The 25,515-nt window shown below is 40.6% G+C and overlaps 2 protein-coding genes across 3 annotated transcripts; one reads left to right on the top strand and one right to left on the bottom strand.

The window, feature by feature from the left end:
* Positions 1-478: 478 nt before the first annotated feature.
* LOC102235571 (multidrug and toxin extrusion protein 1-like) lies at positions 479-9,301 on the top strand. 2 transcript variants are annotated; one of them, XM_023351050.1, is made up of 19 exons: positions 479-697; positions 1,168-1,409; positions 1,703-1,804; positions 2,328-2,396; positions 2,480-2,628; positions 3,416-3,458; positions 3,585-3,629; positions 3,736-3,833; positions 3,934-4,031; positions 4,124-4,237; positions 4,324-4,391; positions 4,492-4,600; positions 4,681-4,756; positions 5,351-5,420; positions 5,540-5,672; positions 5,785-5,879; positions 6,820-6,924; positions 7,051-7,352; positions 9,040-9,301. In XM_023351050.1, exons 2-19 carry the CDS (start codon positions 1,302-1,304, stop codon positions 9,041-9,043), a joined length of 1,788 nt encoding a protein of 595 aa, XP_023206818.1. In that variant the 5' UTR covers positions 479-697; positions 1,168-1,301; the 3' UTR covers positions 9,044-9,301. The 2 variants fall into 2 exon arrangements, with proteins under 2 accessions (XP_023206818.1, XP_005804147.1); XM_005804090.2 differs by lacking the exon at positions 9,040-9,301 and having other exon boundaries at positions 7,051-7,379.
* LOC111611954 (multidrug and toxin extrusion protein 1-like) lies at positions 7,626-25,142 on the bottom strand. Its single transcript, XM_023351051.1, has 17 exons — positions 24,748-25,142; positions 23,843-23,944; positions 23,681-23,749; positions 23,203-23,351; positions 23,065-23,107; positions 14,315-14,359; positions 13,812-13,909; positions 13,628-13,725; positions 12,336-12,449; positions 12,182-12,249; positions 12,000-12,108; positions 10,989-11,064; positions 10,593-10,662; positions 9,729-9,861; positions 9,529-9,623; positions 9,391-9,433; positions 7,626-7,851 (listed from the first exon to the last, which is right to left on the bottom strand). The coding sequence occupies exons 1-17, from the start codon at positions 24,877-24,879 to the stop codon at positions 7,652-7,654; spliced, it is 1,644 nt and encodes a 547-aa protein (XP_023206819.1). The 5' UTR covers positions 24,880-25,142; the 3' UTR covers positions 7,626-7,651.
* Positions 25,143-25,515: the final 373 nt, after the last annotated feature.

Raw genomic sequence — 25,515 nt, 5'->3', positions numbered from 1 at the left:
AACAGAGGAAGGGAAACTTTGACAATTCCTCTTTTCACAATCTCTATAGATTTCCCAAAAATCTTAGTTTTTATCTTATGGTCTCCTTTGTTCGGATGAAAGGTCTACTAATAACCTGCTTTCAACTTTCTGAAACTCACCACTTTTTATTTTAAATATCATTGCACTTAAAAATGCCTAAGCAATGCAGTAGCTTGGTGTTCTGTCAGAAAAGTTTGGGGTTTTTGCCAAATATCTCAGTCTTGTTTGACCAAACCGCAAACTTCCAGTTAGTCCCAGTAGCGTTTAAAATCTTTCACGTACGTTTTTATTACGACAGGACAGAAAACCTCTTTTTTCCTCCATGACCCCCAAAATAATTAGTGGTAAGCAGGATCTTATAGTAGATATAGATATTAAAACTGCAGTTAGTAACTTTTAGAAAAAATGTTTGGTTTTAATGCTCTTATTTGTTAAAACTGTCACCATGACATGACAGTTCAGTATGAGACAGATAATCTGTGAAGACATGGATCTCCTCTGCCGCCTTCTTGTGCTCCTACTGCAGCTCGGTCTGGAACAACCAATCAGAGCCAGGAGGCGGGTCTTAGCGCTGTCAATCAAATGATCTGCCTGCTGTTTTTAAAAGTCACACACTTTAAGATGCTAACATATCGCTCTTTGCTCCAGTTCCCCAGCAGTTAGCTGACGGCATTTGGTGAGTAAATGTCTTCATTTAACCTCGTGCGTCACAATTAAAATTATTCTGAACTTTGTGATGAAGGTTCTGACTGCAGATGTGGGCAAGTTTATGTATCTGTATTATTCTAGCAAAATCCTCACACATAGAGATCAACACTCATCTGCCTTACTTTAAAAGCGTGTTTTCTTGTCTTTCCCATCTTCCTTTATAATTGAAAGAATGCTTTGAGGGGGGCATTTCATGTAATTCCTGAATGTGGCATCAGGACTCATTAATTCTGTCACTGCTGCACTGATTAGAAAAGGAGACAACCTTCAAATGAAGTGATAAAAATCAGATTCTTGCTAGAAATCCCACTCCCCTCACCAGAGCAAGTTCATTGTCCCTTACATGTTTCATTACCTAGATCTGAACATTCCCTCCCACTTTCAACTGTGATTACAGAGAGTTTTCTCGTCTTTGTTGTTCAATCTCTGTTGTTTCAGCCGGCTCTGGCCTACCTCCAGGGAAGCTGCGATCACAGCAAGATTTCCATCCTCGGCGGCATCCAGAACACAACAAAGACACGCATGTTGGAGGAAAAACAAGGAGCCGCGCTGGAGGGACGCACACTTGAGACATGGAAGCGTCCAGCGACAGGCTTTTCTGCTGTAGCTGGCTGCGTCGCAGGGTTCCCTCGCCCCACAGGGAGGAACTGTACCACATCCTGAGGATGACGGGGCCTCTGGTAAGGACCTGCGCTGCCTGCATGCCCCATTCTGACCGCATAGGTTACACCAGACCATCAACGTTCTCGGCCAAAGAAAGACCGAAGAGGTGCAAGCCTTACAGGCGAGAGACTGTATCTGGCAGAATTTAGTCTCTGGCTGCTGGAGGAAGGGGGAAAAAATGTCAAATTGTCAAAGCTCATTTATCAAATCCAAAGCTGTTAGCAATAATTAATTGCATCTTGTGCTTACTGTAATATCATCTGTCAGCTGGTGGCTGCTTCACCTTTGATGTTAGCATTTTCCTTTCCAGCTGCTGTCTCGAATCCTCAGTTACCTCCTGCCTTTTGTGGTCACAATGTTCTGTGGGCGTCTAGGAAACGACGTGATGGCCGGCTACGGGTTGGCTTCTGCTGTAAGTGATCACACTCATGGAGGTTGATTTGAGGAAAAATGACACATGATTATACATGATTATACATGATTATAGTATTTTTTGGTCTACATTTTCTAGTGCAAATATCTTGGTACACTTACAAATTTTTCAGTAACTTTTCAGCAAGATATAGGGGCATGTTCAGAGTCAAATATTCCTTTCTATCGTTGTAAAAGTGCTAATTCTACTGGCAGATTATTTACACTTACAACTTGGGGAAAATTGTTTATTATAAGTGAAACAATCTGCTAGTGGAACTAGCACTTGTTCATGAATGTTGAGGAGTTATTGACTTAAAACAAGCTTCTATCTCTTGCTAAAAAAGTTACTTGTTTTGTTTTATTTCAACTGTACTGAAATATTTGCAGCAGATGTAAAATTTTGTCAAATAATATCCTAACAAGTGGACAGAAATGACGGTTGTTTTTAAATATATTGCCTCATGCCTTTGCTTTTAATAAGTGAAAGGAATGTCGCTTAAAACAGTGTGGATTCCTTTCAGACCATTAATGTTACCACTGCAGCCACAGGCTATGGTCTGGGACTGGCGTGTGACACTCTCATATCTCAGGTCTGGAAGCCATTTCATCAAGTGACGGTTTCATCAGAGCTTCTTTGAGGTCTGGAGTTTAAAATGTGTGTGATGTTTGACAGACGTTTGGGGGCAGGAACCTGCTGCAGGTCGGCGTGATCCTTCAGAGGAGCGTCATCATCCTGCTGCTGTTCTGTCTGCCCTGCTGGGGGCTGCTCATCAATGCGCAGCCCGTCCTGCTGTGTGTGGGGCAGGATCCCGAGGTGGCCAGGTACCTCACTGTAATAAACATGTTGCATCAGACTGTTTTATGAAGCAAAACATTAACCCTCTGCGGGCCAAGAGAAGAGAAGCGCCTTCGTCGTCCAATGCTGTCGATAAAGGATGTCAGTCGTGCGTCAGTTTTGCGGGTGTACCCGAAACACACGAGCACAACGGTTCCGCCCAGAATGAAAGGATGCGTTTAATTGCATTCTGGTTTTTAATTGGTCAAAATCGATGTAATAAATGTATTGAGATGAACACGTTAATGTCCTGGTACCGCATTTAGTTATTATAGTTTTCTGGAGCTTACAGCTCACTTCATAGAAATGAATGGGTACTTTCTGAGTTTTGTGTTACTTTAGAGTTGGAGAAGAACTCTTTTTGTTCCCAAAACGTGACCTGTCGGTTCAAATAAATTACCTCCGAGTTACAGAAACATTTTTCGTAAACAACAAAGTAACTTTTAATTTCTGAAAGGCACGAGGGTGTTTTTTTCTCTCTATGACAAAATATACATATTATTTCTTTAAAACGTGAACATCAGCGCTTTTCAATTTTAAAACTGGGATTATGAGTAAGAGTTTCGGCACATTCACATGGAATTTGCTCAACTTCTCTATCAAGTTATTTGATAGAGAAGCTATTTCTGTGTAAAATTGTACCCTGTTTATCAAATGATATTTTCTTTAAATTTGAGAACATTTTTAAACAATATAGTGGGGATAAAAAAAAGACTTTTCAGCTGAATAAAAACCAGCTGCTTCCTAAGCTAACCCTGTTGAATCTGTTGACAGAATTGCTCAGCTGTATATAACAGCCTTTCTCCCCGCTGTGCCAGTGAGTCACACATTTATTCTAACAAACACAAGCTTTCATCAATGATTTAAAAAAAAATTTTTTTTTTACCAGTGTCTGTGTCATAAAGTAATATTAACAGGAAAAATAAAGTGTCTTTCTTTTTAGGCAATGTTTCTACACAACCTTCAGGTGTCTTACCTGCAGAACCAGGTGTGTCCAGAGGTTTAATGCAAACAATGCTTATTGAAATGTTGCGAATCTTGTTGAATTCATGCTGATTTTCTTTTTCTTTTTTTTTTTCTGTTTGCATACTTAGGGTATAATCCTGCCACAGCTCTACACGGCCGCCGTGGCAAACGTAGCAAATGTCGCCACAAACTATCTCTTGCTTTACTGGCTGAACCTGGGAGTCAGGTCAGCATGCACACGCATTTCCAGACAAATGTGAACAGAACGATAACGCTCACTTTCATTATCTTGCTGCTGCTTGTGTGTGTGTGTGTGTGTGTTGCAGTGGCTCTGCTGCGGCAAACACTCTGTCTCAGATATACATCTGTTCTTTTCTGTTCGCTTATATCCGGTGGAAGAGGCTGCATGTAAAAACATGGGAAGGTGAGGGACAGTATCTCTAACAGTGGTCGAAATGTTTTGAGATTTTCAACAAATTTTTCCAGACACAAATGGGTTTGTGTCGCCCCCTGCAGGCTGGTCTGTGGAATCACTACAGGAGTGGGGCTCCTACATGAAACTGGCCCTCCCCAGTACCTTAATGAAGTGTTTTGAGTGGTGGGTTTATGAACTTGGTGGCTTCTTTGCAGGTAATATAGATGCCGCATAAACTCACATCACATATAATGATAACGATTAAAAAAAAACATGGAACATATCCTATTTATTCAATCAGGAATGTTGAGTGAGGACGAGCTGGCGGCCCAGCATGCTGTGATAATGATCGCTTTCCTCACCTACATGGTAGGACCGACTGGCCCTCAGAGCAGAGCGGACTCGTTTTTCAACAGTTATCAATTCAAACTCTTTTACACACTTTATGTTGGAATTCCTGAACACGCAGTTTCCACTCGGTCTTCAAGCAGCGACGTGTGCTAGAGTGGGGAATGCTCTCGGCGCAGGGGACCGCGCCAGGGCCCTTCTGACCAGCAAGGTGTCCCTCTGTCTCGCAGGTCAGTAAAAACGTTTCTATCGCAGCTTTTTCATTTCTCGCAAGTGTCGCTTGTTCGATTCCTCAACTCTTGTCGTGCAGCTACTTTTGCGGTTGTGGAAGGAGTTGTGCTTGGGTGCTCCAAAACGGTGATCGGCTTCATCTTCACGTCTGACCAGTGAGTCTGGACAGCTCTAGTAACTCCCCCGACCCTCCAAACTTTGACACCCAATGAAATTTGGTGCCGTTAAGTGAAGCTGGACGATTCCTCAACTTTGGTGTCACTTAACGACACCAGATTAAATTTTAATTGGAATGTTTGTGCTTTAAAAATTTCTCGTTTGTGTTGCTGTCAATTTAAAGATGGTGATAAATGTTTCCAGAGGTCATCAAAGGTCAAACAGGGTCAAGGCAAGCAACTGTGTTACAGTTTTGTGTTTGGGCAGCAAAAATCATTTGTGGCATTATGATTTTTAAGATTAACAAAAAAATTTTTTATTAATTGTGCTAAAACCTTTGTAGCACCACTAATAACATATTTATTAGTGGCAAAATCAAACAAATTTGCTTGATTTTGTAAATGCTGTGATAACCTCTGGAAAGATTTATGAATATCTTTAAAATGACAGCGGCACAAACGAAAACATTTCTTGCAGCATGATCGTTGGTGTCAAATTTTGTGAATTTCACTCAGGTCCACTTACTTTCCAGTAACAGTAATACTCCGTTTAAAACACTGTTACATACTCAAATGGCTAAATCTTACTTTCAGGAAGATCATAGGTTTGGTCTCTCATTTGCTGAATGCCTACTGTTTCCTTCAGTTCTTTGATGGACTTGTGGTGAGTCCTAATGCTGTTCTTCTTTTTTACTCTTAAACATTTGCGCATAACATTTGTCCAGCCTGAGGCTGTCAGAAAGTGAAGCTGCATGCAGACTGACATACGTTTCATGCCTGCAGGGGGTTTGCACTGGCATCTTCTTGGGCACAGGCAAGCAGAAGATACCTGCTGTGGCTAACTTCGTGGGATACTACTGCATAGGCCTTACACTGAGTGTCACTTTCATGTTTGTTGCAAAACTGAGAGTTTTAGGTATTTAAACTCTGGTACTTGTTTGTAGATTTCTTATTATGATTTTATTTATTTATTTTTTTATGAGAAAGAAGCCATTTTGAACTCACCCAAGTTGTTCTTTTCCGCACAGGATTTTGGCTGGGACTACTGGTTTGTGTCATTTTGCAATCAACTTTCTACATAATAGTTATCTTCAGACTGAACTGGGAGAAAGTGACAGAGGAGGTATGGTAAACAGCACATCGCGTCACATTGCACCTACAGATTTTTAAGTGTTTTATTGAACTTCAACTTAAACAAGGAGGGTTATATGTTGTTAGTGGCAAAATCAACAGCTGGGAAGAGCGTATGGGAAGGTGGATTGACTAATTTCCTGAGAACATTAGGAACATCATCAAATAAGAACAGCAACAGCAAACATGTAACCAACTACACCAAGCCTACGCCAGAGACTACATGGATAGATTTTTAGTACTTAAAGCTATGTTGAGACTGGGCTACAGAAAATAAATCAAAAGAAGGAAGTATGATCATGAGTTATTTTAAAGTATGGATTTTCAGAGAATGAATGTGAAGATGCTCTACTGCCACAGACTGCAAAATCCAAGGAGTTTTGTTTTGTTTGTACAGGAGGCTAAATAAACTGCAGTCACGGCAGAAAATAGTTCTTACTTTTAGCTATGAATGCTTCTGTTAGAGTCCAAACCTAAATCAAATTTGGAAATGGTGACAAAGTTTTGAAAATATCTGTTCACAAAGGCTTTCCATCCACTGGAGCTGAACTCTTTGCAGAAATGTTCGAAACTTTCAATCTCCAAGTGGAGCCTCACTCGAAAAGCACATGTAATTACAGTAATGGGCTGGTGTACAATGTTTTTACTCAGGTGTGCTCACTAGAAATACCTGCTACACTTTTCAAGTTTTTATATTTGTACAAAAAAATCCCCCCAAAACAGGAAAACCATGATCCCTTCTCAGTGTAGCACCTTTCTGTTCCTACTTCCCAATAAAGGACGTGGATGTTTGTGGTTGCAGTGTGACAAAATGCAAAACAAAGTTCACGGGGTGAAAATAATCTTTCAAGGATCACATAAAACCTCAGACAGAATGTGATCCTTTATGCTTGAGCGTAGAAACGTTCTGACGTTCTGTACTTCTCTTAAAGGCTGTGAAACGAGCTCAGAAAACCACCAACATGACATTAATAAGCACCTCTGGGCTCACAGGCGCTGAGGGAACTGCTGCAGGTCAGACGGCCTACAATGAAAAAGTAAGCACACTCTGAAATGTCAAACATTTTTATCATCAGTTTAATTTCTTTGTATAAATTAACATCCATATTTTGGTCTTTAGCAGAAGAAAATTAACAGATGCGTGATGGTATTCTTTTTCACAGTCAGCAGATGGATACATATGCGTTAGTACAGAGGATCAGGACGGCCATGCTGGAAGGCCAGGTGGCCGCGAGGTCGGACGGACAGACGGCCACCTCTCCACCACCCAGCTGATCATCCGCAGAGGCCTCGCCATGTTAGCCGCAGCGGCTCTGCTAGCTGTCGGAGCAGTCGCGCACTTCCTTGTTCCTTTGCCAGAGTTCCGGTCTGCAGAGGGCAACCGCACCGCGGCAAGTCGGATCAATGCAACGCATCCTCCTGATCCAATTTACTCCACTGTGCTGGTCCCTAATGGACAGTCAAAGTGAGTCGGAGCTGATGTTGTTGAACTGTCTTCAGTTTGATTCAGCTCTCTCTGACAGTATGTGACTGTAACGATCCAGATACTAATTAGAGATAACTCTCGTCACTCCAGAAAACAATCTCGCTTTAAAATCATATCCATGCTATTTTTGCTCTTTCTGTTTTCTCTTTGCTTCCTGCTGATCATCTTACGCCTTTTCCCTGTCGCGCTGCGTCCTGAGTCGCAAACGTAGACTGAGTTTGCTTTGCGGTCAAGACAAAGAAGTTTGCTCGCTCACTGCGATGACAGTTTACTCATAGTCAAGTAACCAAGTTCGTGACCAGCAGGTTTATGGTGATTCCAGTAGCCAGGACCAATAGCATCCCAGCCAGAGCTAAACCTCTTCGCAGAACCAGGCTCCTGAAGGAGGGCTGGACTTCCAGCGAAACCTCTTCTGTGTCAACCAGATCCATGGCGTCCGTCACGCTTAGCGAATGCTCTGCGTCTTCTGATTGGGCACCTGTTCATGCAAATGTGAAAGGCACACATTTAGGCTCCTTTGGAACATGATGTGTAACTGTTAGCTTGTCTGAAGCTTTATTCAAACAGAAGGGACCAGCTAATGAGGACTAAACAGACAGAAGGAGTCCACTGTTAAGCGTCACCCAGAGACCTCAACAACGTGATTCTAATGGTTGTGGAAACTTACATGAAGGAAAAGCCAAGTAGTTTCCCCCCAGGTTAGGGAACAAAAGACCATATCTTTGCCCACAGAGAAAGCAAGACGTTTGGCTGAGCTGCTTGCCTGGGTATTGTCAGTAGAAGCATTGGGTTTGAGCTTCTTTACACTATTGGTCAACATGCTTGAGAAGGAGCTGAGGGGAAGAACAATTCTTTTGATTTGCTATGAGATACATGTGGTGACGGCTTGGTGAATGACTGAATGTAGTGTGAAGCACTTTGGGGTCTTCTGGACTTGCATACAAGTACAGGCCTTTTACCATTTTTACCATGGGAAGAGCTGCTGCTTATTTTGGGAAAGTCAACTGGGGAAAGTACCTTCTGGCTGCCTTGTTGCAAAAGTTTGTGCAGTAAACATTGGTAGTTATTCACGTTGCAGTTTGTACTTTCCCAGAATTTAAAGTGTTGAGGTTTTTTTCTTGAACTGGAATTGTACTTTCTGGATCTTTAATTATACTTTTTGAACTTAGAGGTTACTTCCCAGATATTAGGAATTGTTTCTGAAAACCTGGCTTATCTACTAAATTCTACCCCTCTTACACTTTTATAATCTTCTGGACTGGAAAAATATTGGAGCCCTGCAGCGTGTCCTTAGGGATGTCTGGCTTTATAGGCTATTATAAGGATGACTTAGCAAAATGTTTAACACAGCAAATTGTGTTAAACATTAGGGAAGTGAAAGTTTTATGGAACATTATGTGCTGACTTCTTTTCATCTGTAACTGAAAATCATAACATTTGCAGAAAATGAGACATTTGCATGAACTAAACCGTTATTGAGACGATGCCTATGAAGCGTCTGAGAACTTTCCTGTGACTAAAACTTACATTTAAACTCGTTTCCCTCTGTCTTGGTTTCACCCATGCACACACAGTGGATGATATCCAATGAATAATCATTTCTCAAGGTAAACAATGTTTCCCTCTGATGGTGATCACGTATCACATTGTCTGTTTTCTCCTTTAGATGACCCTGGTCAGACCTCATGATCAAAACCAAAGAAAAAGGAGAACTATTGCTCTCTTCTTTTCAAGCCTCCTGATAATACTGATTGTTGGTCTTGTTTAAGTTTTTTCCCCCCCGTTTGTTTGTTGTTGGTGTCGGGTGATTTTGGGTTAAGGTTATAGGGAAGACACTGATTCTACAACCTTCTTTGGGCTGTTGTAGCTGATTGTTAATGACAAATAATCTGTTGTCTTTTGTTAATAAATGTATCTGTTAGTCATGACTGCATCGTGTTGACGGTCTCATGTTGGTCCACATTGATAAAAATCCTCTACATGAATGGAGAAAAGTAGTAAAGCATCGCTTTCTTACTTGTGTCTGAAGAACAGCCAATCACACCTGCTCTGATCCGAGCCTGAAAGATAAAATCATGTTTAAATCTCTGTTACTGAAGAAAAAAAAAAATCTTCGGTGTTTTAGAATAAGCAACATTTAACTTGAAATGCAAACCTCTGCTGTGGCTGTCTTCCAGTTCATCCTGAGCAGATAGAAAATGAGGAATGTGGATTGCAGTGATACACAGGTAAACAGGCCAGTCCATAGACCTTGGTGAAGAAAGATATTATACATCACGTCAGATCAATTTTAAAATCTAACCAAAAACTTAGAAATTTCACTGTTTCGAGATACTTTTTAACTTTAAATCTCACCCTTTATTCCTTGTTTGGCAACAAACATCAGGGGGATTCCAATAGGAAATCCGATGCCATAAAATCCCAAGAAGTAGCAAATAGCCCCAACTCTCTGTTTACCCGCTCCTCTGATGATCCCACCAGAGGCAGCCTGGTCGTGTGAAGTGTAAAAGAAAAGATTAGACTTCACAAAAAGTGAAGTTACACACCCCTCTAAAAACGACAGGTTCTCCTGATGTAAAAATTTGGACTGATTAGGGTGAAATAAAGCAAAAAATACACCTGGAGAGCAAAGGGAAAGTTTACTCTAAAAGGAACACAACCAGAGCTTGCCAAAAAGTCCTACAGCTTTTTCGGTGTTCCTGTTGGACGATTGGAAGATTCGCCAAAATGTTTTTATCTTTTATCTGTGCCAGTTTTTGCTATGTCAGCATCATCGACATCGTTCTTTCACTGATCACTGTTCTCACCTCGCACTGAAATGCTGTTAATTCTTTTGTAACGCTCTCCTGATTGATGCTTTTACGCAGTGAGATATTTTCGACCATTTACTGTATAACCATTTTTGCAAACTGTGGTTTGAGCTGCAACGCACATCTGAGAAAAGACATTAGTCTCAGACATTTGTCTTGGTGGGATAGAATGTGTGCACACTTACGCAAACAAGTCATCTTAGAATTTTTTATTTTTTTTACCCTTTCACGTAAACAGATTTGTTTTTCAATTGAACACATACACTGTACATTAAAAGGTCTAAAATGTTTTTCAGTCATTTACAGTGGTACGGTTCAGGGGTATGTGCATTTTTTAGATCTACTTTACTTTGAATATACTTTTGTAATCTTTTAAACATTTTTTGTAGGAAATGACAAAGGTACTTACAGACATGGCATCCAGGATGACGAATGGAGCGTAAAATGACATAATTTCTGCCACCCTTTCCCTAATCTGCCTGAAACAACAATATATATAGTATAACATCACTATCCTACTATTATGATATTTATAAAGATAGAAAAGCTATTCTTCTTAATCTCATTGACACATGTGGCTGTTTTTCAGTGTAGAGCACCAGATTACAAATTACAAACCTTTGGACCAAGTTATTATTTTGCACAATATGTCAGCCAGGTTCACAAGTTTACGATTAGATAAGGCCTACTGTAACGTTCAAAGGCCATTTAAAATCTGAGTCATCTCTTCAGTACTCGAGCGTGTGACTTCGCCTTTCACAAACAGGACTGACTCCAGTTGGGTTAATGTTAAACATGTACTTACTCATCATATGTAAAGATGTAAGAGATATGATTCTTCAGACTCCCGATGAGGACTGCCAAGCAAACAGACACCGACCCTGTTGTAAAGAGCAACATGCCAAGTGGGCTAACATCACACACTTACTATGATGCTGCTAAAGAACATATATAGATTGTGGGAAAAGAAGAACGTTTACTTTATTAAATCATATTTGTTGTTACATATTACGTTAAAGGTTCCAAGCTCCTCTGTTCAAATCCTGTCACATACATTTGTGGTCAGGGATTTTCAAAGACTCATCATGTGATTGAATGAATTCCATAATAATTTTTGCTCAAATGGGGGACATATTATGCCAAATTCAGAGATTTTACACTTTTTAATCTTCCATGTGGATTTCTACTGATTCTAGAAAGTAGTCCAAGAACTATCAAAAAACCAAAAAACTATTTTTTGATGAAAGTTAAGTTTTTTTGTGTCTAGAAAATGAGCTGTCTCAAAACCTCCCGGCTGTTAAGTTAAATTGACTGTTACCTAGCAACCCCAGCTGAGCCCAGTCCTTCTCCTAGCAACCCAAGCAGAGCTCCAGCGCATTTGGTGAGCTGGTTTTAGCGCTGTATGTACCATACAATGGATGCTAGAAAAGACAAGTGTTTCATTTTTATTGCTAGCTTACCATTCACAACCCCTTTCTGTATTCTGCTTGGTTGTGCAGGAGGCTCAACTAATCCTTTTCAAAGATCCACAGTTGTATAATTGCACATCTGTTTGCAATATTTCCACATGTGAGAGTAAATGTTAAATTGGGGGGGGGCGACCAAAATGTAATTTAACCGTATTTCAACCACATTGTGATATTTACACTAGAAACTAGACCAAAATACTTGCCATTATTTTGTGTTTTTGCAGTAAATAGCTCATATAAATACATTTTATATGAGCTTTTTTACTACAGATGGTCGGATCACTTTTAAGTGTCTCAAAAAGTAAAAAAAAAGTCTAAATGCGTATAATATTGAAGTGCTCACTGACCTCCACAGAACATTGTTGCTTTCGCAGACAGCTTGGCCTGCTCCGTTTCTCCAGCTCCCAAAGCGTTTCCGACTCTCACGTTGCCTGCAACGCTGAAACCCAACGGGAACTACCAAAACGTAAAAACGTTACCGATTTGAAAACCTTTTCTTCTTCTTCACTGCTAGCTTCAAAAAGCTCACCATGTAGGCAATATTTGCCAGCTGGTATACGACCGACTGCGTTCCAAGCTCAACCTCACTTATCAGACCTTTCAAACCGATACAGGTATTAGATTTCAAAGTTGTTTTAGAAAGCAAAACATCTTCACATTTGTAATTTGGGATAGGGCATTACCTGCCAGAAAACCTCCAATCTCATATGTCCACCACTCTACACACATCATGACCATTCCAGGAACAGCCAATTGGATATAAGATTTCCAGTCAACGAGGCATTCTTTGGACCAGCCTAGATACGACAGTAGAAAGGAAGTTAAATGAAAGGAAGTTAAATGCATATTATACACGGTTAGTTTTGTACAAAAACTTATTCAAACTCTTGAATAAAACTTATTTATGTTACAAATTTAGCCTCATTTATTAACAGATAAGATTAGCATGACCCTTAGGTGTTACGTATTCTATACTGACCACTCAAAGCACTTTGGACTAGAGCCACATTCACACACTGGTACGCATTTCAGTAGGTAACATCTGAGTGGAGGAAGACACAATTGAACCCACAGCTAGATGTGTTCGGAGAAACTGCGATGGAAACACTTTTTTTTCGCATCACACGAGTCACGTGATCAACAGCCGGATGTCACAACTGGCGAATATGATGGCAAAGATGACAACAGGAAGTACTAGGAGGATGAAGTTTAGTTTTTTTGGACAATGTTCAGCTGGCTCCACCAGAGCATCACACAGTTCATAAAACGTTGTGTGTCATTCAAACATATTGAGTCCATAGCTCTTCTGTAAATTGGCAGACTACAACTCCCATAAACACCGCACACAGAGACGCTCCCAAGTATAAGGGGTTTGTTGCTCCAATGCCTGAATGAGACGCCAAGTGCTGATGGCTGACAGATGATGAGCGCTAGCTGTTTAAGTATCTGTTTAGTTGTTTAGCTAGCCTGTTTACATCCGTCACCACCATGAGTTTTAATGACTTATCATGTTCACGTGTAATTTATTCACGTGTAATTTTAATTTGATTTCTTGTTTGGTGGAAACATTGCAATTGCAAAATGGTGTTTTTATGTTTTTTGTTTTGTTTTTTTACATGAACAGAATATTGACAAAAATGCGCGCACATTTGTAATGGAAATGCAGCTTCTGTCAGCCATTCATCCAGATCTTTAGTTCGACTTCAGTTAATGGCCTTCCCTCACAGTTTCCCCGGTTCTAATCAATCAGTGGCTCCTTGTTCTGTAATTAACTCTCCAGCTTAAATATCTCTGCTGGTCAGCTCATCCTGGGTCTCACCAGTCAGTTTCTTATGGTCCTCTTGTGATATGTAATTTTGGTTTCCCCCGTATTTGAATTCCCTTTTCAAGTAAAATAGTTTATTTGCTGCTTTTCCCCTCCTGTCATTTGGGTCTTGCTTTTCACCATTAAATCACAATATAATTAATTAGTCACCTGCCCAGGTTGTCTTGTGAAGACCTTTCCACATGATGTAAGCATAAAGGAATCCAGCCAAGGCAAACTCAGACAAAGTGTTGGCAACAGCGGAGCCCCTGAAGATCATATAAATATGCCTATGTTTAATATGTATACATATGCATTTGTGTAAAATACAATAATAAATGTGTGAGAGACTCACGCTACTCCCATTTTCAATACGAAGAGCACAATGTAGTTAACGAGGGCGTTGAGCAGATTGACAATTAGCCCTGTGATGACCTGCGGCCAGATGATGCCCTGAAATGAAAGTGCCATGTTTTTCATTAGCAACTTAGCACATTCAAAGTGACTTGTCTCCAACAAAGAACGGACATAATTTGATTTTAAAAAAATTCAATCGTATAGACTCCACCCACCACCTGCAATCCAGCAGACATAAAAATTGTTGGACAGAATCACTTTTTGTTCTCTTTTCTTTTCTATTTTCATTTCATGTACCATACTCATCTAAGGCGCTCTGACCTCTTTGCTATTTGAATTCATAGTTGACAAAACCCCTTTAAATCTGACATAATAAATTAATATCACACATTTTGCACATCTAATCTTTTAGGAAACGGGAAGCGAATCACTATAGTGTTCAACTGCACCAGATCTACGTACTATACTTCAGCTTATGTAGGGTTAAAATGGTGGACCTACCTGGTTCTGGAGATATCGTGATTCTAAGGAAAACATGAAAGTAGCCTGTAATGTGACAAAAAGAAGAGATTTACTGAAGTTGTTGGCATAAAGATCTCTTTAATCAGCATCAACAACAGGTTTTGCTTTTATGGTGCAAACAATTTTATTGCAGGATAATAATGTCTTCTGACTTTATTAATCTGATTCTTATGTTGTGTCTTTATTTTACTGCTTGTGAACTTTCACAGAATGAATTTGTCTGAGCTGACATGCTGAGGTTTACATTCCTGGATGTTGTTCAGCACCTGCAAAAGGAGTCAGACTGTCTTCCCTAATGTTATCATCTTTTGTCCTTGCTGTGCAATTGTTGCTCTGTCTGTCTGTTGTCTGGCAGCTTTTAGTGTCTCATGTTGTAGTTCTCATAACATGTGAATGATGGTAATAGAGACTGATTGATTTTCTCCTTGGCACTTTTCCCCCCATAATATTTTAAAGGGGCAGTATTATGTATTTTGTGCATAATACAAAATACATAATACTAACTAACATAGTTAGCAAATACAGTCTGAATGGTTGCCATGGGAGATTAAAGAATTTCTCAAACAAGCATGAAAGAATCAAGGCAACACTCCAGTTATGTTTTTAATGAAGGAATAACATTATAATATAATGTAAAGCTAAACAAGTTGATTGTACATAATACTGCTCTATTAAAGTAGCTCACTAATGTGGGTTATAGCAATGAGAGAACAAATGTGAACATTAGCGTATGAACTTTACATGACATGAAGAGGCAGCTTACGCCCTATAGTGTAAAGTGTATGGTACTACTTTTTAACCCTCTAAGGTCTGGGCTCTAAATGTTTGAAGTTTGAATTTATCCTTACATTTTCACCTTAACATCTATTTACCTTGCCTCGTTTGGTATAATTATTTTCAGCACAACCTCAGCTTTATGATTTTGCAGTGTTTGTTTCATTTATGAAACAAATTTCATGTATGAGTAGAGGGTTAATCAATAACTTTATATGGCTGTGTAGTCTCTGTTCCCCGGTCAGACTAGAGTACAGAAGATAAAGGTATGCAAACATATGGATGTAAAACAAGTCAACGGATTAGGGATGCACTGATTTATCAGCCAGCCGACATATCGGCGCCAATGTCCTTAATTTTGGGAGATCGGTGATTGGTCAATACTTACGTGTGAAGCCAATCTTATTCAGCGATCTCATCTACCCCAGCAAAGAACCACTGTCCTCTTCTGCTCTCCCATGAGAGGTTTGACGGACAGACCAGCCCGCCATATCATGTCTGCATGTTTGCAGTTAGTCGCCCCACTGTTGCCAATTCAGCGACTTTCTTATAAATTGTGGAATAAAATAATTATTTACAGTGTGCTTACTTTTATTAGAAGTTTATTTAATATTAATCTTACAATGTTTAATTAGTTTATTATGTCTCACCCAGTCTTACAGAGTCATTGTTTCTCTTTTTAGCCTTCACAGTTTGCCTCAGTGGGTCAGAACCTTAGCAACAGGCGATAAGTAAATAGTTGTCATACCTTGCGGAGGGACAAGACCAGACCGACGGCTCAGTGATTATTATTAGACACAGAATATTCTGTCAGAAGCCCATTTTTAACTGAAAGTTGCATTTTTCTCTGTGTCTGTATTAATCTGATTAGCTCCTTGGGAATGTTGGTGGCGACACTCTGTCTGCGGGAGAAGGACAGTATACAGTTTATGTAGAGAGGTGATTCCTTTGTCTAGTTAGATCTCTTCTGAGTTCTCCATCTGTGCAGATGTAAAATAAAGCTGTGTTTTGTTCTTCCTCTTTAACAAGGTTTGGACTTTGTTAATTTTTCTCGCTCCACAATTTGGCGTCACGAACAGGATTCTTCCCGGTTCGTCCTTCCGGTGGACAGCCAGGAGAGGGCTGATCACCAAGACCCTCATCTCCATAGCAGGCCTGTCAGAGAGCGAGGGCTTTTCTGGAACTCCACCGGGTGGATCGATCGAGACAGAATCCGACAACCTGGTCTGGGGGAGAACAAACCAGCAGTGTTTAAGGTAAAAAGGCTGTTTTCAAATATATGTAAGAAATTTAGAGGGTTTTAGGCTTAAAACACCTCAGAGTTAGATTTTCCTGGGCGTAGGAAATCTAAAGTCTAAAGTAAAAGGTTTTTTGAAGGATTTTCCTGGGCGTAGGAAATCCAAAACAGTATTCAGAGTCTAGGCTTAGCCCTGAAGGAATTTTAGTAGGTTATTTTAGGCTTAAAATAACTGAGGATTTTTGTAGATTGTTCTAGGCTTAGACAATCTATAAAAAGGTTTTCCTGATTTAGAAAAATCAGAGGGTAATTAAAAAGGTTTTCCTGATTTAGAAAAATCAGAGGGTATTTATAAAGGTTTTACTGGTTTAGAAAAATCAGAGGGTGATCACAAAGGTTTTACTGGTTTAGAAAAATCAGAGGAAAAATAAATTAAATAATAAAAAATAAATAAATAAATAAAATAAAAATAAAAAATAAAAAAAGGGAAAATGGGAGGAACTTTTAATAAAGGTCAAAATACTGAAGAATACGTTCCATGTGGCCCAGAAATAGATCATATGGTTAGAATTCATGGCAGAGTTTGTTGTCAACATGTTCCACAGTGGCACACAGAGTTTGGTTTTCCTAAGAATGGCAGCTTAGAGGTAGACCACATCAGAGACTTAGAGCAGAAACTCTTAGCACAACACGCCAAACTGATGCAACACACAAAGATTTCAAAGACACACCTGCAAGCACCACAACCACACGAAGAAGCATTCAATCTCTGGAAAAGAGAAGCCTTTTGCAGGGATCAAAAACACCAGAGTAAACTACAGATGGTTCAGAAATTTGCACACAAGGGGAATGAAAAATATAAGACTAAAAAAGAACAGGAAAAATCTAATAAAACAAAATGTGTTTCTTCTCACGCATGTACATCACTGGCTGTACCTGGCTTGAGTCCAACGGCACCAACTGACCCTTCAGCAAACCCATCTGTGGCTCCACTCTACCCAGTGCTCCAAGTCCTTGGAACTCCACCACCGTACCGTCCAAAGACTGATGGTCCAGGACCGAAGAATACATTCTGGGATCCCTCGGACGACTCCCTGCCTCTGGCTATCCTCCACCAATCAAAGACTGAGCAGAAACCCCATCCTGTTGACCTTGAGCAACAACAGGACCAGGACAGAGTTCCCTCACGAGGCATGAAAGGCCCGCCTCCATGACCCCCTACAACCTAACATGGTCGTCACCTTCGCTCTAAAGACCAACCCCTGACCCCACCATCATCTGGCATCTCTGGAAGCCGGTACCGAGGACAGAAGGTTGAAACCTATCCCATGGTTGAAGTCCCTGGCCTCAAAGGCCCTGACCTTCTCTACAGAGCTTGGGGACCAGATGACCTCATTGCTGTAGCCAAACAGCACCTTCCCCCTATTGAGAAAGGAGGCAGAGCCATCGCTGAAGCCCTAGAGTATCTCAGCAAAACCATGAGACCAACGACCTATGAACTTAAGACTGTTTTGCTCCATGTTTATGGTCCAACTGTGGTCTCCAAACTTGGTCCAGTCTTCTCACAAGATCTCCGTCTAAGAGGAATGGATAACCCTGACGGAACCGACAATCCACTCAATGCTGACTACAACAAGGCTCTACGAAAAATAGGCGAAGCCTTCATAGAGCAGTTTCCAGTCCGCCCCAGCTACAATCTCATCTCAGCCTGCATCCAAGGTCCAATTGAAGGTTCAAATGACTTTTACAGACGCCTGTTTGACATTTTCTCAGCTCACTCTGGTCTAGAAGTCCCCAAAAATGACTGGATGGGAAATGATCCGGCTGGTCCCTTTGAACTGCTTCTCTGTCAAAAGTTCCTGGAAGGACTGAGGCTTGACATCAGAGATGGAATCAAAATGTCCTACATTGGATGGGACATCACACCAAAAATTAAAGAACTTCTGCTTCATGCCCAACACAATGAGAAACTCTGCAACGATTGCCAGAAGAAGAACAAAGACCGCAAAGAAAAGCGCATGGAAGATGCTCAGCTCACCCTGTTTCAACACATCACTGCTCAGAACTCCAACCACCGCCCACCTGCAGTTGATCAATATGGAGGTCCCTCACAAGATCCATGTTTCAACTGTGGCCAGATTGGACATTGGGCTCGAGAATGCCCTCAGAAGAAGCGAGACAGAAGCAGAGACAGAGGTTTCCACCACCATCAAGGACGTCCAAACCCACGTGGCGGCTTTGGCCCACGCGGCCGAGGGTTCCTAACTCAGGGTGGTTTCAACAATCAAAGAGGACATTATTCCACCTGACTAGAGCCAGCAGCTAGCCCGGTGCCGTTGGATCAATCCATGGTTCAGCAAACTGCAAGTACCAGCACACACATATATATGATATATCATCAAAATGCATATCAGAAGTTGCCAATGTTGACAGTGCAAGTTAAAGGTGTTGACATACATTTTTTAGTAGATTCTGGGGCCACCCAGTCTCTAATAAAACATGAATGTCTCCCTAGAGCTCCATTATCTGGAAAAACAGTTCATTCCATGGGAGCTTCTGGTCAAGTAACACCTGAACCAGTCACAAAACCATTGAATCTCATTGATCCTTTCACGGGACAGGAACTGACACATCAATTTTTGTTGTCACCTGTCTGCCCAATTAATCTATTGGCTCGAGATTTAATGTTAAAAATGTCTCTGTGTCTAAAATGTACACCAGAGGGCATCCAAGTGGTTAAACAAACGGAAACAACCACATTCTCTAAATTACCAAAACTTCTCTACATTTTTGAATGGTCTATTGCTGATCAACAAACTGAAACCATTCTGAGGTTAGCACGTAACCGTGTGCCTCCAACAGCTGATGTGATGCCTCAACAGCGTTTGCATTGCACAACACTGGCAACCACAGACCCAGCTGATGAGCTCGGCGATGAGTTCATCTGCTCTCCACCCACATCACTGCATGTGACACACATGTGTTGGCAGCACAACACAACGTTCTTACTGGTTTGTCTAAGCCCTGCCCAACAACATTTTTTCCAAGTCCCTGAGTCATTTCCACATATCTCTCTGGCTAAAGATCCAGCTGATAAGTGGAAGTCACTAGGACCTCTGGCTAAATCTGCCCATGAAGCAACTGATTGGATGTTCCATTCTCCTGGAATAAAATACTCCCCCTCTCTACAAATGTACAGAGAGCAGTTAATTGCTGATTTGTCTGTCCGCCCCTCAAAGGAAGTGATTGATGACAGCTTATGACTGACACTTGCTCAGCTCTGTAGCCCTCATCCAGCACTCGACACATTACCTGATCATCTTTGGGCTGTTCACTTTTTAATGGGCGTTCCTACACATTCACTAGATTGTGTCAAGGTTATTGTGAATCACCAACCATTTTCCATCAAGCTCTGAATGACAACTTAGCAGCTCTAACATTACATCCGAAATGTGCTCTGTTGCAGTATGTTGACGATCTCCTATTGGCAGCACCTGATGCTGAACTCTGTAAAAATGAGAGTCTGAAATTACTCCATTTTCTTGCTGATAATGGACACATAGTTAGCATAACCAAATTGCAGTTTATGCAACCTTGTGTGACATTCCTGGGACACGTGATTTCAGAACAAGGCAGAACTATTTCTGAAAAACGCATTTCAGCAATAGTTCAGCTGCCCCTCCCACAAACAAAGAAGCAGTTAATGTCCTTTCTAGGACTGTGTGGTTATTGTAGGCATTTTATCCCAAATTACGCTGAGGTTGAGAAACCATTAAGAGACATATGTCATGAAAAAGGGTTATTGATGAGCTCGAAGGTTACATGGACATCTGAAGCATTAACATCATTTGAAGCGCTGAAAAAAACAATTACAAAAAGCACCCACTCTAGGCATTCCTGATCCAACTCGTCCGTTTACACAGACAGTGGATGAGCGGGGTGGCTGTATGACGTCAGTTTTGCTCCAAAAACATGGTGACCGATTGAAACCAGTCGCCTACTTCTCCTCCAAATTGGATGTTATCGCAGCGGGGCTCCCACACTGTTTGCGCGCAGTGGCGGCCGCGGAAAAAGCTGTTTTGGCATCCAGAGACATTGTGGGTTATTCTGATCTGACCCTACTCGTTCCCCACTCTGTCACACTCATTCTAAATGAGCAGAGGACGGCGCATCTGTCAACTGCCAGATAGCTGCGTTACCACTGTGTTCTTTTAGATATGTCAAACATAACCATTAAACGCTGTACAGTTTTTAATCCAGCTACTCTTTTGCCAGCACCTGTGGAAGGCCAACCACATGACTGTGTTGCTGAATGGGACGTCCTGTGTTTTCCCCGACCTGATCTGAAGCAAGAACCGCTCTCAGATTCAGAACTCACATTGTTTGTTGATGGAAGTGCATCCAGAGATCCGCACTCTGGCGCCATCTTTCACCACTACAAAGACCCCATTTCTTTAGGAGACACGGCAGCTGATGCTGCTGCAAAATCTGCAGCCAGAAGGTCTCTACCCAACAACCATTCACTACTAAAAGTAGGAGCACTGACACCTTTGCCTCTTACTTTACAAGATTTTCAATCCCATGCAAATCCCTGCCTCCCTGAAAAAATTTTTCAGACCCTTCTGCGTGACGTCACATGGTGTTGACCATGTGTCGAAGGGAGGAATGTTGAGGGAGATGGACAAATTATGGTTTACAGTAAATTTTTCAAAATCAGCTCACATTTTTTGTGAAAACTGCATTATCTGTGCTCAAAACAACATTGCAAAAGGTCACAAAATGCAAGGAACAGGAGCACACCCCCAGACACACGCACCTTTTCAACATGTAATGATTGATTTTATTGAGCTCACCCCATGTGAAAAGAAAAAATATTGTTTAGTGATGGTTGACATGTTTTCAAAATGGGTTGAAGCGTTCCCAGTTCAAACAGCAGATGCCTCCGCAGTAGCAAAGATCCTCTTAAGGGAGGTAATTTGCCGCTGGGGAGTGCCTAGAAGAATTTCTAGTGATAATGGAAGACATTTTGCAAATCAAATACTTACTGAACTGTCTAAAATGTTGAATCTGGATCTAACAAAACATTGTTCTTACCATCCACAGTCAGGTGGCGCTGTTGAGCGGGAAAATGGCACACTAAAGTTAAAGCTAACTAAAATATGTGAAGAAACAGGTTTGAACTGGGTACAGACTCTTCCAATTGCCCTAATGTATATGCGAATGAGACGTCGTCAGAAAAATAACCTCAGTCCTTTTGAAATTCTCTTTGCAGGTCCTCCAAACATGGGGATGGGACCCCCAGATAGTTCTGGGAAAGATCTAACCACATGTGATGATAACATGATTAATTATTGCATTTCTCTAGCAGATCAGTTGAAAATCTTTAGACAACAGGCCCAAGGAGGCCAACCAGCACCAGCTACTAAACCACTGCATGATATACAACCAGGAGATTTCGTGTTTATTAGGAATTTTAGGAGGAAAAACTGGCGATCCCACCGGGGCCATCCATCAGAGGATGCTGAGGCAGCATTAAGAACATGGAGGGAACCAGACGACATCATCAGCGACACTGGATCACAGATGCCTTGTGGCATGTGTATTAATTTTGGTGGAAGACAGAAAAGACAGCGACAATGAGGAGTTATTACTTAATCCAAGTTTTTATTGCTCTAAGTATATTGTATTATCATAATATGAAGGAATTTGAAGTTTCTAACTCTTTTGAAACTTTTTATTGTATGTGTTTTCATCTTTATTTTTATTCATCTTACTATAGAAATAATTATTTTTAAGTTGTTTCAAGAGAAACAAAAGGGAGGAATTATGGAATAAAATAATTATTTACAGTGTGCTTACTTTTATTAGAAGTTTATTTAATATTAATCTTACAATGTTTAATTAGTTTATTATGTCTCACCCAGTCTTACAGAGTCATTGTTTCTCTTTTTAGCCTTCGCAGTTTGCCTCAGTATGTTAGAAGCTTAGCAACAGGCGATAAGTAAATAGTTGTCATACCTTGCGGAGGGACAAGACCAGACCGACGGCTCAGTGATTATTATTAGACACAGAATATTCTGTCAGAAGCCCATTTTTAACTGAAAGTTGCATTTTTCTCTGTGTGTGTATTAATCTGATTAGCTCCTTGGGAATGTTGGTGGCGACACTCTGTCTGCGGGAGGACAGTATACAGTTTATGTAGAGAGGTGATTCCTTTGTCTAGTTAGATCTCTTCTGAGTTCTCCATCTGTGCAGATGTAAAATAAAGCTGTGTTTTGTTCTTCCTCTTTAACAAGGTTTGGACTTTGTTAATTTTTCTCGCTCCACAATATTTAGCAACATTTCAGACAAAAAAACATGGCATCGGCCAAAATCGAACTTGGCTTTTTAAGTCAGGTTAGGGTTAGAGACTAGTCTTCTTCCTGATTATGTATGTCATAGCATTTGATATATATTTTAATTTGAACTGAAATATTTTTTTAAAAAGCTTTTCAATTACATCTATATGTATCTATTTCTACTTAAATTAGGGGGACATTTAATGCAGCTAAAAGAATCTTCATAGTGTGAATTAAGAAATGACCAAAGTTTTTGTGTTATACGGATTTTTTTGTTTTCTGTCCAACATCCAGACTGTGACAGTACTAAACTTGTAGGACTTTATATCTTAAATAAGCAAATTGGAGGCCTGGAATGACAAGAAGTAGAATGTACTCACTGGAAGTGATGGCATGAAGATCTTTACATACATCTGAGCCAAACTATGGAGAGATTTCACAGTCAAAATCAAAGCAAGCATTTTTAGCAAGTCCAACAAGCAGAGGATGGAGTGGTTGCTAAGAGACAGCTAGCTAACCTGGCGACTTCTGGCTCCTGTCTGAACGCCAAGAGAATGGGCTCCGTGTTGATGAGAATGGCCCAGCAGGGGAAACAAGCCAATAACAGAATGAGGATAGACCGCTGCAGAATGACTCCGACTCTCAGGAGGTTACCGCTCCCATAGGTCTAAAAATACATAGAGTTGGCAAATAAATTTGTAATTTGGTACATTTATGTCTGTGTTTAAAAAAAAGGAAGAGACATTCGAAGTCAGTTCAGCACTGATTAGGTTCAGTATCGCCTGATACTAAACATCAGATATCGGTATCGGAAGTCAAACGTGTGGATCGGTGCATCTCAACTTTTATTTGTGTTACCGATTCATATGTCATTAAACGTTAAAATATTCCTGTGTAAATATATCTCTTGTTCCCTTGTGGGTACCTACTGCTTATAGACAAGTGTGGCCTATGCACATGTACATGTGTTTGGTTATTAGTGGTTGATGCTCATACCTGTGAAATCAGCGTATCACATGCTGATGCCAACCCAAAACCTATGGATACACCTGTGACATTAATCACCTGGGGAAGGAACAAAAAACAAACAAACAAGGATTGAACTATTTAATTGGTTCCGGATATTTTGGTCAACAGGAAGTTGTTGTTTTTACTTACAGCTATGGCCAAAGACACTCCCGCCAACTCTTTCTTCCCAAGATGGCCGCAAAAAACTGTACTGACAAAACTCACAGCATAGCCCATGAACTGGGCCAACATCTGAAAGTCAACATACACGGAAATCTGAGACAACTCAAACATTTTTATAAGTTCATACTTAGAATTCGATTGTACCCATGTACATTGCTTAACCTTTCACAGAGAGCAGACATATGGAGGTATTTTTGGCGCAAAAGTATTTGTGCAGGATTAGTGACTCGCATAAGCAGTTTTGCGTAGTTGAATTCAATGACTTGTGTCTGTGTTAAAAAAAAAATTACAAAATAAATATCTGTATGCAGATTTTAATGCAGAAGATTATTAGATATTAGTTTTGCTGCAAATGTATTGGACTGAGTGGAGCAAAAATATTAGAGTAATACTTTTACATTTTGTCACCTGTAGAACAGTAGTTTTGTGTCTGTGAGTGATAAAGAAATATAGGCAAGTTTGTTTTTTTCCCTGACACAAGAATGCAGATAGATTTTTGCAACATTTGGATCATTTGGGGAAAAAGTGTAAGATTTTTCTTAAGTGTGACTCAAACAATATAATTTGTGTTTTCCGCTGAAAAATGTGAATGGTTATAACTGCTGTTTTGTATTTGTGAAAGAAAACTCCAAAACTCCTAAAGAATTTTTCTCAGCAACTTCAATTTCTGTTACAAGGCACAAACACTTTTGCATCTGAAGTAGCTCCATAGAGGATGTCCAAATGAAATTCTGTGTCGGGTCGAGTAAGAACCGTGGGTTGCGTATTACACAGGTTTGTAAAAAAAAAATAACTTATACTGGGCTACAAAATGATTTAGCTAATGTATTCTAAAAAAGGGGTGACGGCTCATTTCAACACAGAATGCTTACCACTGGTGCGGCCAGCTTGGACAACTCTTTAATTTCACCCTTAAAACCCAACGGAACCAGCGCGCGGATCCGTCTTACTGCCCAACACTCGGTCCACGCAGGGAAAGATGTCCTCTGAGCGCTTCCGTCCATGTCTGAGTTCAAAACCAGCGTCACAATCTCTCAGCGCGTCTTTAGTAAGAAGAACTTTTGACTCGTTAAGCTTCTCTTCCTTATGAGGAAAAAATGACAAGGAAGAGCGTCCGGAGAAGTCAGCGCACATCCGCTAGTTCCCTGGTCTTCCGCTGTTGTAGGTGGTCCTCTTATGTGGGCCAGCTGTGAGAAGCTGTTGCCAGGTGACTCAGTTTATGACCCGTGACTTCTCCTACCAGGAACGTTCTTTTGCCCTGTTGCAACAGCGTACACGATTCCTTGAAAGCTCCTCTGGTCAGATGCGGAATGTGAACGTGAAAAAACGCTACGACTGATGAAACCTGGTGCAAACTGTCGTATGACGTCACGCCGGTGAACCATTCCCTCCTGGTGGATATAAAACTTAATCATAACTCACCTTTCTTTCTTAGTTTCTTCCTTTTTTCAATTTTATAGAATTGATATAGTTATTACAATAAATTATAAAGGGGTGGTATGTATTTTTTTTTTACAGTACATAGTAACTATGTTGCCTTCAGTTGTTATAAATATGCTGTATGTGTCAAACATAACCTAAAACAAATTTGACGACCCAGCTGACTCCTTAAAATTGACTTCTGTCCCTTTAAGAAGCTT

This window comes from Xiphophorus maculatus, chromosome 18, assembly GCF_002775205.1.
Source record: "Xiphophorus maculatus strain JP 163 A chromosome 18, X_maculatus-5.0-male, whole genome shotgun sequence".
NCBI classification, from domain to species: domain Eukaryota; kingdom Metazoa; phylum Chordata; class Actinopteri; order Cyprinodontiformes; family Poeciliidae; genus Xiphophorus; species Xiphophorus maculatus.
This window is presented reverse-complemented; position numbering and strand designations above follow the sequence as displayed.